Below are 14,138 nucleotides of genomic sequence, written 5' to 3' on the forward strand. Positions count from 1 at the left end.
GTTAGTATCGAAAACTTCGTTGTTAAGCGTGTTCAGCGATACATGTACCTTTTAAATTAGAAGACTGGGAGGCCATCGGTTTTTATGGAATTACTTAAATACCCCTACGCCTTGTCCTTTTTTTTTGGGTTTGTTTGTCGAGTCTTACTCTTTGTCAGCTTAGATAACGGGTGAACAGAACTAGTGCCGAAATACTGGATGGGAAAGTAGTAATTTTACTTGTTCTAGGGAAACTCACTTCTCAATTGGTGCGCGGACACAATGCCAGGCGCGGATACAAAATGAAGGATTCAAAATCTCTGTTTTTATTATTAAACATTTCAAGTTTACATGTTGCCTTTCTAGAGCTTTCCTAGATGATTAATTAATTGATTATAATCTTACCTTTGGCAACACATTTTTTAAATAACTAATACGATTCCTTAAAAAATGTAAATTTCGAATAAAATTTAAATATATTTCTTTTTTTTTCACATAGAAATCTGATTATATACGCACCGCCACACATGTTATTATGTACGATAGCACGATAGATCACGTGTCATGATTTAATTAGTTCAAATCGACTCATAAAATTGTGATACATGCCCTATCACGCACAAAAAAATGTGTGACATTGCACAGCAGATCACGACTTTTTCATATATAACTCGATTTTTATTATTGTTATGTAAATGACATTTGAAACTACTCAAACTTTCCTATAGATTTTCACTTCAGTAGCTCTCTTTTGTTAAGAGAGAATTTACTTTTTGGAAGAAGACAGGCCCAAGCCAGGTCTGGCTCTTGGACATGACTCAAACACACAAATGTTGATTATTCTTTTTGGAGAGGTGCTTTTAACTCCCTTAATAGTTCGGAAAAAAATACCTCTTGTGAATTTACTGCTTTACATTAATTAAAATATATTGCTTTAACCTTATTTTAGTCACATGAGAAGACGCCACTTCGGCCTTGGCCGAAGTGGTGGGCTGCTGCTTGTGAGGGCAGCGGTTCTAGCCCCCACAAAAGCATTGTGGGGGCTAAATGTTCTTTATATCCTTCTCCCTTGCGAAATGCAAGTGGAGTATGGACATCCTCTCCTGTGAGGGGTTATTTGTATTGGGCATGTACTTCATAGAATTCATTGTAATAATGTAAGTCCCAATCATGTATATCTGATTGTAAATATCAGTGTAATACCTCTGCTACAATAAGCAGTTGTTGTAAATATCTGTGTAATGCAGTAATCTGATGATTAATCAGTCTCAAAAAAAAAAAAAAAGTCACATGAGAAGACAAAATTCTTCTTTCATGCTTAGTAGGAGTGGGAATTAATTTGGTTCGGTTCGGTTTTGAGATAAAACGAAAATTTCAATTCAGTTCAGGTAGGAAATCCAAGAAAACCAATTGGTCTTTAAGGAAAATAAAAATCAAATCGAAACTGAAAGCTTAGTTCAATTCAGTTTTGGTTTTTCGATTCGATTTCAGTTTTTTGATAACGATTCACTTAATGGTTTAGGTTAACAAATCAAATTTTAGTTCAGCTAACAGTTCAAATTTTGGTTTGAATTTTGGTTCAATCCAATCCGGTCCAATTTGATTTTTTGATTCATTTTATATTTCAAAGCTTGTACTCCTTATTTTCCTATGAATCTAAGAAATTATGAGTTTTTTTTTTTATGAGGTTTATCCTAAAAACCTTAGAAGTTATGAACCTCAAAACCTATAATGTTTTATTCTAAGTGGTTTGTCATAGAGACTTTCGAACATATGAGGTTTTATTTTAGGTGGTTTGCATTATGAACCTTAAAACCCAAAAGGTTTATCCTATAGGAGGTTTTTACTAGAATCTTGTGATCTTAATAACCTTTTTGGAACCTAAGAGGTTTTATATTAGGTAATTTGTCTTACAAATCTTGGAACTTAGAGTGTTTATCCTATAAACATTGGAACTTAGGATTTTTAGAGGTTAAAAAATTCATAACTTTGAAGGTTTTATCTTAGGTGGTTTGTCCTATAAACCTTTGAATCTAAGAAGTTTTGAAACTTGGAGCTTAGGAACTCTAGAATCTATGTGGTTGAGGTTTATTTTAGGAACCTTAGAGGTTATGAACCTCGAAATTTAGGATTTTTATCCTAAGAATTTTTTAGGTTAGGAATCTTAGAACGTAAGAGGTTTCTTTTAATAATTTTTGTTTATCTCCTCTTGGACTTTGTCGGGACCATATTTATCTTGGCTCTAGTGAGGCCTATTATTTTTTATCTGATAGAAATGGAAAAAGAAAGAGGGAGAATATACAAGAGTAGTGAATTTGGAAGAAAATTTTATGAATAAAAGGAATAATCTATTTAACAAATCAAAATAACAAGTAATGCAAGACAAAATAATTTGATTGTAGACTAATAGATTCAAAAGCCATCACAACAATTAAAAATTAATTTTATCTTTTTTTTTTTTTTAGAAAACTTCTATTCAGGCATCAGAGGAAAAGTTTCATTGTAATTTTAGGATTTCTCTTTAGCTGAATTTTTCTTTCTTTCTTGTTGATTGATTAGTTCTTCTTGCTCTCACATAAATAGTAACAGAAAAACCAATGTGGTTTGAAGAGGAGGGTTCATTGAGGGTTAGTGTTGGTATTAAGAGGGGTGTCAACCGAATTTTTTTTTTAAGAGTTAATTTTCAAATATTTAAAATAATAAAACAGAAAAGGGGTGTTAAGAGATAATGAAGCGTGGATGTAGCACTACTCTTTTTTTCGAGGGTCCAGGGCCTCCACTGATAAGACTTGGGCCAAGTCCAAGTACATTTTCTTGTCTTAATTTTAATTTTTTTCTGATTTTTTTAATAACAATAATTAATCTTCAAGTTCGAAAAATTGTACTGATATACTTTCAGTTCTTTTCTTTTCTTTTTGGTTTCTTGAAAGCTTCATTCATTTATTATTATATAATTCTTTGTTATGCGTGTTGTTATTGTAGAGTCGTAGATTTCATTTTCTGCATTGCATTTTTTTTTTTGTTTTGCTATTGAAAATGTTTGCTAGAAAACTGTATGATACCTTCTTCAAAAAAAAAATAAATTTATTTTAAAATTATTTTTATCTCTTCAGTGGCCATTAAAGTGTATTTTTATTTACTCTACCAGCAACTCAATTCCCCAACGCACGTGTGAGCGAGATAAAACCACAGACATCTTGTTTTTGTATAAAAATTTTTTATTTCAATTATATAAGAAATTTTATTATTTCAGTTAGATGACGCTTGTTTTTATATACCAACTAGTTTTTACTGAGTCAAAAAGGAGAAGAAAAGTATGGCCAAATTAAAAAAAGGCAGAAACTGAAGAACTGTTGCTTTTTGATCAGAAACGTTCGTCACTTTTCTAAAAGAAAAGCATATTCCCCATGCTCAGAGGCGGATCCATTAGTGGGCTATACCGGGCTGTAGCCCGGTATAGAAAAGGAAAAAAAAATCAAATATGTTAGTTAAAATTACAATCATGCCACTAATAATTAATTACAAGAGTGCCATTGAAACTAAAAAAAAGGAAAGAATCTTTACCTAATTCACTTTTTCTTTACTCTCAACCGACAACAATTCTCAAAGCCAAGAATTAAAAAAATCGATTGTCCTCTTCACGATTCTTCATCTGCTTCGTCTTCCAATTTCTTGGGCTTTGCATGTTTTTCTACTGGTATGCTTTCACAACTTATATAAAAATCTTATTTTTTTGTGATGGATTTTACTAGTTTGCTCTATATTTTATTTTGATTCATTATTTTGAATTTGTAATTGGCTATTTAGTTTTTGTGATTGGTTTTGCTGATTTGCTCTGTAATTTGTTTTGATTCATTAGTTTGTAAAGTTTCAATTTTGATTGCTATCCATATATGTCCTGGTAAAACTCAAGCAAATTGAATTTAATAGTTGTACAACTTTTAAAATGGAATTATTAATTGTTTAATAATTAAATTATTTGATTGGCTTAATAATTAAAGATGAAAAAAATTTAAATTGTTTAATTTATTTAAGCATGTTAATTAAGCTTGTATATTATTTTGAATATTTGATTGGCTTTTTTTTAATAAGTTTTGTGATTTATTAGTTTGAGTTGATTTATTATGGTTATTTTTTCACTAATAATTTTTTTTATAATGGAAAAGATGAAAAAAATTGAATTGTTTAATTTATTTAAGCATGCTAATTAAGCTTGTAAATTGTAATTATTAATTAATTTATTAATTCTTATGTAGTTTCATGTTATGGTAATTTATAGGTTATAATGTCCGATAAATCCAAGCCGAGGAAACTCTACTTTCATTCTTTGCCAAAGTAAATGGCGGTCAATCATCAAATGAAACAAGTTCTCCGTGCAATATTGATGCCTCAAGTTCTCTTAAATCTCAAAGAGCTGAATTTGAGAAAGTTGATACTCCAACTAGTATTGACACCCCTTATTGAGATGTTTGGTGCAACTCTTGAAGTTCTAAGAAAGATGATTAATGATGGGCCCAGTCGAGATATGCGTGGAGAAGCTAAAAGTGCGTATAGAGAAATGAAATCCTTCGAGTTTGTGTTCATTTTACTTTTGTTGCATAGAGTTCTTGGGATCTCTGATATTCTTTGCCGAGCATTACAAGCAAAATCTTTAGACATCTTGAATGCTTTGAATTATATCACAAGTACTAAAAGGCTTTTGCAAGAATTTCGAGATAATGGTTGGGATGATTTTGTTAGAAGTGTGGAATCATTTTGTGGAAAGCATGACATTAGTGTGGCTGATATGAGTGTTCGTTATATGGAAGGTACAAGACGCTCTTGTCAACAAAAAGATTATATTACAGTTGAGCATCATTATCACTTTGATATATTTAATGATGTAATAGATTTTCAATTGACAGAGATAAATAGCAGGTTCCCAGAGCAAACTATGGAACTCCTTACTCTAAGCTCGGCTTTGGATCCAATCGATGGGTTTAAATTATTTGATATAGATCGTATTTGTTGTCTTGCTGAGAAATTTTATCCTCATGATTTCACTGCAAATGAGATTTTTGCTTTGAGAAGAGAATTGGAGCATTACAAGTTTGATGTGCTTTCTCATCCACTTTTTCAACAAGTTGCATCACTTTCTGAGTTATGTCGACGATTAATTGAAACAAAGAAGTCACAACACTATTTCTTGATTGATAGATTAATTCGTCTAGTGTTGACTCTTCCAGTGTCTACAGCCACAACAGAGCGTGCATTTTCAGCCATGAGCCTTATCAAGACATCACTTCGCAATAAGATGGAAAATGAGTTTCTTTCAAATTGTATGGTTGTCTATGTTGAAAGAGAAATTGCAGATACTATTGTTCCAGAATCCATAATTGATGAATTTTATTATTTGAAGCCGCGAAAAGTACAATTTTAGTTATATTTTTGTATTGACTACATTTTTATTTTTTATTTTTATATAATTATTTTGTTTAAAGTAATTATTATTTAGTGTAAGATTTCTAATGCTCTCATCTTATTATGTGTATTTTATTTTTTTCTTATAAAATTTTATGTTCACTTTACAATATAACCTTCCTTTTAAATTAGCCCGGGGTACTTTCAAATCCTGGATCCGCCCCTGCCCATGCTTTACGGTTACCTCTACGGCATCAACATCCTATAAGCTCCATCTTCCATTTGATAAATTAAAGAGGGGAAGAAGAAGAAGAAGAAGATCAAAGGACAATATTCTAAAGATGGAAAAGCCATGGTCGAGTTTTGCTATAATTCTCATTTCTTGTTTGTTTGTTGTTGCTCGGAAGAATGGAAGTGTTGTAGGGCAGCAATTTCCAGCAATGTTTGTGTTTGGAGACTCATTGGTTGATTGTGGAAACAACAATTACATAAGCTCTTTGGCAAGAGCAAACTATTTGCCATATGGCATTGATTTCATTGGAGCAGGCCCAACTGGGAGATTCTGTAATGGCAAAACTATTATTGATTTTCTTGGTAATTAAACTTTCTCTTTCATTTTCTTTCCTCTCTCTCTCGTGTTTTTTTTCGCTTCCCATACTTGCAACGTAAGCATTGTTAATTGTTTCTGTATTTGTAGGAGATCTGTTAGGTCTTCCTCTTCTTCCACCATTTGCTACTACTTTCACAGACAGAAGAGACATTCTTATGGGAGTAAATTATGCTTCAGCAGCTGCAGGGATCCTCAATGAGTCCGGAAAAAATCTAGTAATTATTTAACTAATTTATAATTAATTTAAGCTTTTTTTTTTCAATTTTGAAAAGATAGAGTAGCGGTTAAAATTTAAATAAAATTTTTTACCCTCTACTATTGTCTCGAATTTCAAACTCAGATGGTTAATTAAATAAAGTTATTTAAAAATTACTGACAAGACCTTGGAGACGACACATTAATTTATAAATTAAATAAAATTATTCAAAAATTACTGATAAGACCTCGAAGAACATATTAACTCATAATCAATTGAAGGATAATAAACTACTGCTTATTTTTCTGCTTGCTAACACGTACGTGTGTGATCATGATAATGTAACGCAGGGAGATCGGTTCAGCTTAAGCCAACAGGTTCAGAATTTCGAAACAACATTGGACCAACTAAAAAGCATAATAATGGATGAAAGAAAATTGCAACAGCACCTGGCAAAATCATTGGTCGTTGTAAACATTGGTAGCAATGACTACATCAACAATTATCTCATGCCATCTACATACTCCTCCAGCTCCAGTTACAACCCCCAACAATATGCTGATCTCCTCATAAATCACTACACCAGCCACATTATGGTTCGTACACGACACTACTTATGGCATGCATGCTTCTATTTTTTTTTTCTTTCCCGCTTCCTCATCAAGCGAAAGAAAATCAAAATCTGATCCTGTTGTTTCTTAATTTTTGTGATTCGTTCTTAGGAGGTGTACAATTTAGGTATGAGAAAGTTCTTGTTAGCAGCAATCGGGCCTCTGGGCTGCATGCCGAATCAACTAGCCACCGGACTTGCTCCGCCGGGAAAGTGTGTTGCTTATGTCAACGATATGGCTCAAGCATTCAACACCCGACTCATGGCTCTCGTTGATCAGCTAAGCTCCAATTACACCGAGGCTACTTTTGTTTACGGCAATACTTACGGACTGTTCACAGAGATACTCAATAACCCTGATTTTTATGGTAATAACCAACCAAATTCTCCTTGCGCATCGAATTAATCTTTCTCACTAAATCTCGTTCTAACATGTCGCAGGACTCAGTGTGACCGATAGAGGGTGTTGTGGCATAGGAAGAAATAGAGGGCAAATTACGTGCCTTCCATTTTCAATCCCATGTTTCAATAGAGACCAGTATTTGTTCTGGGATGCTTACCATCCATCACAAGCTTTTAATGAGATTGTTGCTCGAAGGGCGTACTCTGGTGGATCATCCGACTGCTATCCTATGAATGTGAAACAAATGGCTCTAGTTTGATTACTTTTTCTTCTTACAAATATTTTGTGTAATTCCTAAGTTGCACACACGGTCACACAATTCACAAAATGATATAGCCTTTATATGCATGTTACATGACATACATAATATTTAATACTCGTAATCATAACATAAGCTCGATGATTATTAATTATATGTTTATATTGTTGCATCATGTGTTTACGAGAGAAAGATAGTGGAAGAGGTTAAAAAAGAGGGTCATTGCGGTTCCGTGCATACTCCTTGTAATCTTTATTTTTTCTTTTTTTGAGCGAAAAGAACATTTATCAATTTCTCATGGCAAATTTATTTAGAATGTGATATATTATTATTACGATTATTATTGTTATTATTTTGAAATTGGATGATATTATTAGTCTAAACTACGATAAAAATAAATAAGGAAGAAAAAAAAAAGAGTATCGACTTTACCAATTTCATTTAACTAAGGCCAACCAATCATTAATAGGAAATTTTCCCGTTGATAGCGTGTATAATAGATAGGTACAGGTGGGCCGTCCTGTGTTATAATCGCAAAAATCACTTTGCACAAATACGGTTTTAGCCTTTGCCTTTCATAATTAATGACCCATTCCTTCATGCAGAAGGAGTTCCTTTTTTATTTTATTTTCTTTTTTTTCCCTCTCTCTCTCACTTGATGACCATTCAGCCTTCTTGTAGAAGTTAACACAAGAAGACAAATTTTTAGATGCGGATATCTACATATAGATCATTTAGACTTCCTATTACATTATATAGTATCTTAATTAATTAAATAAAAATATTTTATGGTATAATAATAAATTCTTATGAGATTTATATTTAGCCATCTGCACCTAGACCATCTATGTATTTCTTCTTAGATCTTATTTGTGAGATTGAAAAAAATAAATATTTTTTATATGCTCTTCTAGTCTTAATTTTTTTTTAAATCAATACAATATTAAATTAAATAATAGGAGACTATAAATGAAAGTTTTTTCTTACACCCACTGTTATAGACAAAATAAAAAGAGACATTTTTAATCAATTCTCTATATAAATTAGATAGAGATCAAAATAGATGTTCTTGTGCTCGGTTTGAAAATAAAAAAAGAAAAGAAATATATTTTAAACAACTCTTATCTTGAAATTCAGAATCACCCTTTCTTAGTATAAGCATTGAAAGCATAAGAACAAAAATAATTGAATTGAAAATATAGTCAGATTCTTGCGAAATTCAAATAAATATCAAATAAAAAAAATCTGTCCTAATTTCATATATATACATATATATAATATAATATAATATAATACTGACAAGAACCCTATAAATGCTACATTCAGTTTTTTTTTTTTTTTTGCCTATAAACACATGGCTTTAACAAGTGATAATTACTAAAAATAAAACAAAAATGAGTGTATATTCATCATATATATCAAATTATATTGAGTACTTTTATAAGATATTCAAAAGTACGCTACTAAATGGGATCTCGTCCTGATTTATTTAATTATTCTATTCTATTTTACAAGTAAATAAATGCTGATATTGCATCGCTCATGGGTATGAGAACTTTTTCGAACGGGGAAAGAAAGAAAGTAGTTAAAATCAAAATTGCATGTTCTATTCATAATTTTTTTTTGTTATTTATTATTCCCCGTCCTCGATTGGTAGAAGTATCAGTTTAGAAAATAAAATTTACGTGAAATAAAATAAAACAGAGTTTAAATGAAAAAAAAAAACTGAGCAAATAATACGGGGGATTAAACAGATAAAAGGCCGAGGGCGAAATCGAAGGGGCCCAGTCTGCATATTTCTTCAGCGTCTGCGTCTCACTCACTTAGAGCGTGCTCTCACCTCCAGTCTTCAGTCTTCCGCCGATACACACTGTTTCCTTTTGCTCTCTCCACTCAGGTCGGTGCTTGTTTCCCGTGAGGGTCGTTCCAAATCATCGTTTCTTTTGCTGTGTGTTTCTCCTTTTCTTCTCTATATTAGTTTCAAAGTCTAATGCGGTGCGTTTTTCGTTTGGCTTTGGACTTTTTTTAACAGGTGAAGAGATCTTAGCTCGGTAATCGAAGGTAACATCGAACCATTTCTCGGTTAAAATTTGTACGGTATTTTTTTCTTTACAATAGAAGGTCAGATCTGTCATTTCCATCTTCATCGGCGGTTTTTCTCTGCCTATTTTACGCTTATTAAAGAACATTTTCTGTGTTTCTCCATTTTTTTTTTTTTGATGTTTGTGAATAAAATGTGTTCTAGCTTAAGCTATTAAGTTTGCTTCTGGATTTGATTGAGGTAATTTTTTCTTAGTACTATGGAGATGAAAGAGAAGAACGGCTTATTTTTCTGGAATATAAAACTAATGAGAAATTTCTTTTTTATCTTTTGTTTCTATCTGGTGGTCCATCAGATAAGAGAAAACACGATTTCCTCCATCTGTGCTATATGTGTATGGATTTTTTATTATTTTGTTGCATTTTAAGTGGAAACAATGCTTAAATTTATTTGATGGTGATTTTGTTGAATTTATTGTGCGCAAGGTTTTTTTTAATAGAAATATCTGTTTTCAACTTGTGTAATCATGAAGCTGGGGAGTGTTTTTCTGGTCTTTTGTATATGTTTTGGAGAAGTGCTTCCTCTTAAAGCTTTTTAAATGGCTGGTCTCTTTTGGTAGACTGCGTATCTCCTTATGTTGTCTAGTTGGGGGAGAGTCTTTCTGTTCTCTTGTATATGTTTTGGAGAAGTGCTTCCTCTGAAAGCTTTTTAAATTGCTGATCTCTTTTGGTAGACTCTGTATCTCCTTATATTGGTTTTTTATCTTAACTAATTTTTTTGCCTGAGCAAAGGAATGATAAAAAAATTTCATATTATTGCTTGGATATTGCTTTGGTTTGATGCTTTGTTTATAAAGCTTTTGCGTTTTTACTCCCTTTCTTTCTTCAAATTGGTGATAATAAAGGAGGAAATGGAAGATTCCACAACAATATCTTCAGACAGAATGATCAGCTGAAATTCTCACAGCTGATAGTGAAATTTCTTTGTTGTTAAATTTTCCTTCTTTTGCTTGCTTTTATTTCTCTTATCTATATATTTTTCTGTGATGTTTTTGTTGGATTTTTAGGTTACTGTCTTTCTTGTTTATGTTTTGTCACTGTTAAATATTAAGATTTGACTCACAAGTTTTATGAAACAATTATCTTATAGAGGATTTTTGCACTAAGATGAGTGCAAGAAGAGGTGGAAAGTCTCCAATTGCTGCTGGCAGCAGCAACACTTCTGTGAAGGGGAAAAATGTGACTGAAGTCTCCAATTCCCAGGTTGATCATTTGAGCGGATCTGTAGCAGATATCAGCCTGGATTCGGCACAGGATGATGGTGGATGGGAGGTTTATGTGAGGAAGTCAAAAAACAAAGCTGGCAGTGGGACTACCAAATCCTTTGGTTCTCAGAATTCTAATTATAAGGCATGGGGACATCTGGATAGCACTCAGAAACCAGGAATGCGGGGTAATGGTAGCTCAGGGAGGGCTCCTGCCAAAACCTGGACAACTGTAAATGCAGATTCTAAGATACCAGCTGGCAGAGTGAATGCAAGACCCCAATTGACCAACTGGGTTCCTGAGACAAACAACATGGCCACACAAACAGGGATTCGCCCTCCTCTGGAGCATGGTTGGAATTGGCAATCTAGAGCTGGTTCTACTATATTCAAACATTCAGAAGATGGCCATGATAAAGAGAGTGGTAATCTTGACGAGGTCCACAAAGACAATGTTGAAGATGATTATGACGATGAGAAAGATGATGATTCTAATGTTTCAGATGATTCGGATGATGAGTTACTGAGTGATGAGTTTGATTCTGATACCAGTCAGAAGAGTCATGACACACGTAAGAAAAGCCGATGGTTCAAGAAATTCTTTGAAAGTTTGGAAAGCCTGACAGTTGAGGAGATCAATGAACCAGCAAGGCAGTGGCACTGTCCTGCTTGCCAAGGTGGTCCTGGAGCCATTGACTGGTACCGCGGCCTACAGCCTTTAATGACCCATGCCAAAACTAAAGGATCAAAGAGGGTGAAGCTCCACCGTGAACTTGCTGAGCTGTTGGATGAAGAGTTACGAAGGCGGGGAACTTCGGTTATTCCAGCTGGTGAAGTTTTTGGCAAGTGGAAAGGTCTGAAGGATACAGAAAAAGATCATGAAATTGTTTGGCCTCCAATGGTTATTATCATGAACACAAGGCTTGACAAGGATGAGAATGATAAGGTATAGTCATGTTATCTTGCTTCTGTGCATAGTTGAAACTAGAGTGCAATTAAATTTAAGTTGCTGCTTGTTTTGTTATCATTTGAGAAATAATTTTCTGCATATTTCCATATAACACTTTCTTTTTATATCAAATGATTTTTAGTGGACTGGAATGGGAAATCAAGAACTTCTTGAGTACTTCAGCTCATATGCTGCTGTGAGGGCTCGACACTCTTATGGCCCACAGGGGCACCGTGGGATGAGTGTTTTGATCTTTGAGAGCTCTGCAGGGGGTTATCTAGAGGCTGAGCGTCTACATAAGCATTTTGCCGAGCAAGGAACAGATAGAGATTCGTGGAATAACAGTAACCGCAGAGTTTTATTCCATGCTGGTGGAAAGCGCCAACTTTATGGTTTCATGGCACTGAAAGAAGACTTGGATGTCTTCAACCAGCATTGCCACGGTTCTTCCTTTTCCCCTCTCTCTCTCTCTCTCTCTCTCACACACACACACACACACACATGTGCACAGACATGCTTAGAGATAGGATTTTGATTGGAGGCTGGCATGCTTGAATTGAATCTTCTAAGGATCCATGATTGTTTAGAATGCATGAATTATTGCTTTCCAGTTTCCCACAGATTTTTACTTTGCGTAATATGATATCTTGTTTTGTTTGATATGATGTATAACTGATTAGGTAAAACAAAGCAGAAATTTGAGATGAGATCATACCACGAGATGGTTGTGAATCAGATCAGGCAAATGAGCGAGGATAATCAACAGCTCATATATTTGAAGAATAGGGTTGTGAAAGAACAAAGGCACTCAAAAGCTCTTGAAGCAACTTTTAGTATTGTGAGTGAGAAGCTGCGTGAAACCATGGAGGAAAACCGCATTGTGAAACAGAGGACCAAAATGCAACATGAGCAGAACAAAGAAGAGGTATGAAATCCAAGTGGCATACAGTAGTTATAATCCAAGTCGAGATGAAAGTTGGCAGTGTGCTAAGAACATTTTTCTTGGCTGGTTGATGATGTGGTATTAAGAAGTGCTTGATTATGCTATTTATTTTAAATTGATGAAATAAACTTTCTTGATCAATTTGAGTGAGGTTTATTTGTTTTTCAGGTATGAAATTTGATTTAGAATGTTTCTATTTTTATTTTTTATTTTTCCTTATTTTGTTTCAACTCACTGTTTGAATTTTTCACTAGATGGATTTTCAAGAGCAACTCTTCAAGGACCAGATTAGAATAATTCATGAAGCAAGGGATGAAAAGGAAGAGAATTTTGAGAAGCTGCAACAACAGGAACGAGAGAAGGTGAAGCAATCAATTGCTAATCCTAAAAACACTGAGGACTACAAGCTCAGGTATATTATCAAGAGATTTGGTATCTGAAACAAAATTGCATTTTTTTGTTTTTTCCAATTGGTAAATATTTTTTAAAAAAGAAAAAGTTCTGTCGAATTGCCACTTTATATTTGAGGTTCATGCTTAGGTTCCCCGTGTCTCACTTGATCAATTTGGGTATTGATGTTCTCATTATTTTCTTACACATTTCATTATATGATTGCAGGGCAGAGGAAATTGCCAAGTTCATAACGGTTCAAGACAAAGAAATGGAAGAGTTTGTGGCAGCAAGGGACCGGCTGATAAAATTTCACGGTGAGAAGATGGATGCAATGAGGCGGAGGCATTGGGAGGAAGAGGTTGAACTTGAGAAAGGATTTGATGCTGAGTTGACTCAATTGATGGAGAAGTACTCTACTCATATAACAGAGGTTGCCGCTGACAGTGTTTGATGCTGAGATGCAAGGAATGTTAGAAAAATAGCATACTAACTTGATGAGCAGCATAGAATTTGATCATACAATCCTGAGAATATTTAAGACTTCTTTTGATATATTCTCCGTTAAGACTTTTCTTTTGATATATTCTCCGAATTACAAACTCAAGAGAGGTATAAACATTTGAATATAGCAATATGAAAAATGGACCGCCAATTTATATTGGTGGCTTAAAGATCTTATATGGATTAGCATTTAGTATTGTGGCGTGTTTCTCTCCATATTTAAGTCTTAAGCATAAATTGGTTTAATCAATTGCAAAGGAGTTTCACGGTGAAGCTTTGAAAAGGGGAGCCCTCCTAGTAACATATTTGCATAAGACATTATTAACAAAAGATTATGCATTCGATATTTCGATGATGGAGTGGGCGACAGATCATAAAATCCTTTTAATTACAAGGAATTTTTTCTTTTCCTTCAAACCAAAATCACCTTGGCTTTATAGACGTTTGCAATTGCCGTAAGTTTGTGTAAATGGGCAAGCTTGGTGCTTTTTCAATTGCAAAGTTACTGAGACTCGAAAGTACTGTGTGATGATTAATAAGGAAATTGACTTTTAAATGTGAAAGGAAGCACGCTTTCAGAGAGAATCAAT

General features: G+C 33.6%; 3 protein-coding genes across 8 annotated transcripts; all 3 read left to right on the forward strand.

Moving 5' to 3' along the window:
- The first annotated feature begins 3,397 nt into the window (after nucleotides 1–3,397).
- On the forward strand, nucleotides 3,398–7,748 carry LOC102611030 (GDSL esterase/lipase At5g08460). Of its 2 annotated transcripts, XM_052431582.1 has the most exons (7): nucleotides 3,398–3,676; nucleotides 4,259–4,787; nucleotides 4,884–5,973; nucleotides 6,077–6,204; nucleotides 6,536–6,781; nucleotides 6,908–7,163; nucleotides 7,237–7,748. In XM_052431582.1, the coding sequence occupies exons 3-7, from the start codon at nucleotides 5,535–5,537 to the stop codon at nucleotides 7,455–7,457; spliced, it is 1,290 nt and encodes a 429-aa protein (XP_052287542.1). In that variant the 5' UTR covers nucleotides 3,398–3,676; nucleotides 4,259–4,787; nucleotides 4,884–5,534; the 3' UTR covers nucleotides 7,458–7,748. The 2 variants fall into 2 exon arrangements, with proteins under 2 accessions (XP_052287542.1, XP_052287541.1); XM_052431581.1 differs by having other exon boundaries at nucleotides 3,400–3,676; nucleotides 4,259–5,973.
- LOC127903743 (uncharacterized) lies at nucleotides 4,319–5,398 on the forward strand. Its single transcript, XM_052444430.1, has one exon. It carries the CDS (start codon nucleotides 4,319–4,321, stop codon nucleotides 5,396–5,398), a length of 1,080 nt encoding a protein of 359 aa, XP_052300390.1.
- A 1,453-nt stretch (nucleotides 7,749–9,201) lies between the features above and the next one.
- On the forward strand, nucleotides 9,202–13,725 carry LOC102610323 (protein SUPPRESSOR OF GENE SILENCING 3). 5 transcript variants are annotated; one of them, XM_006466151.3, is made up of 7 exons: nucleotides 9,211–9,354; nucleotides 9,490–9,518; nucleotides 10,648–11,708; nucleotides 11,854–12,154; nucleotides 12,392–12,636; nucleotides 12,909–13,066; nucleotides 13,273–13,725. In XM_006466151.3, exons 3-7 carry the CDS (start codon nucleotides 10,665–10,667, stop codon nucleotides 13,496–13,498), a joined length of 1,974 nt encoding a protein of 657 aa, XP_006466214.2. In that variant the 5' UTR covers nucleotides 9,211–9,354; nucleotides 9,490–9,518; nucleotides 10,648–10,664; the 3' UTR covers nucleotides 13,499–13,725. The 5 variants fall into 5 exon arrangements, with proteins under 5 accessions (XP_052300743.1, XP_006466214.2, XP_006466216.2 ...); XM_006466153.4 differs by having other exon boundaries at nucleotides 9,237–9,371; XM_052444782.1 differs by lacking the exons at nucleotides 9,211–9,354; nucleotides 9,490–9,518 and adding an exon at nucleotides 9,555–9,578.
- The last annotated feature ends 413 nt before the right edge of the window (nucleotides 13,726–14,138 follow it).

The sequence above is a fragment of the Citrus sinensis genome, chromosome 7 (genome assembly GCF_022201045.2).
Source record: "Citrus sinensis cultivar Valencia sweet orange chromosome 7, DVS_A1.0, whole genome shotgun sequence".
NCBI lineage: Eukaryota > Viridiplantae > Streptophyta > Magnoliopsida > Sapindales > Rutaceae > Citrus > Citrus sinensis.

Bases quoted from the DNA above. Each gene is read 5' to 3' on its own strand.
- LOC127903743 (XM_052444430.1), top strand. From the start codon at position 4,319: ATGGCGGTCAATCATCAAATGAAACAAGTTCTCCGTGCAATATTGATG.
- LOC102611030 (XM_052431582.1), top strand. From the start codon at position 5,535: ATGTTCACTTTACAATATAACCTTCCTTTTAAATTAGCCCGGGGTACT. The intron at 5,974-6,076 runs GTAATTAAACTT...CTGTATTTGTAG, and splicing joins AACTATTATTGATTTTCTTG to GAGATCTGTTAGGTCTTCCT. The intron at 6,782-6,907 runs GTTCGTACACGA...ATTCGTTCTTAG, and splicing joins ACTACACCAGCCACATTATG to GAGGTGTACAATTTAGGTAT.
- LOC102610323 (XM_006466151.3), top strand. From the start codon at position 10,665: ATGAGTGCAAGAAGAGGTGGAAAGTCTCCAATTGCTGCTGGCAGCAGC. The intron at 11,709-11,853 runs GTATAGTCATGT...AATGATTTTTAG, and splicing joins ACAAGGATGAGAATGATAAG to TGGACTGGAATGGGAAATCA. The intron at 12,155-12,391 runs GTTCTTCCTTTT...ATAACTGATTAG, and splicing joins CTTCAACCAGCATTGCCACG to GTAAAACAAAGCAGAAATTT.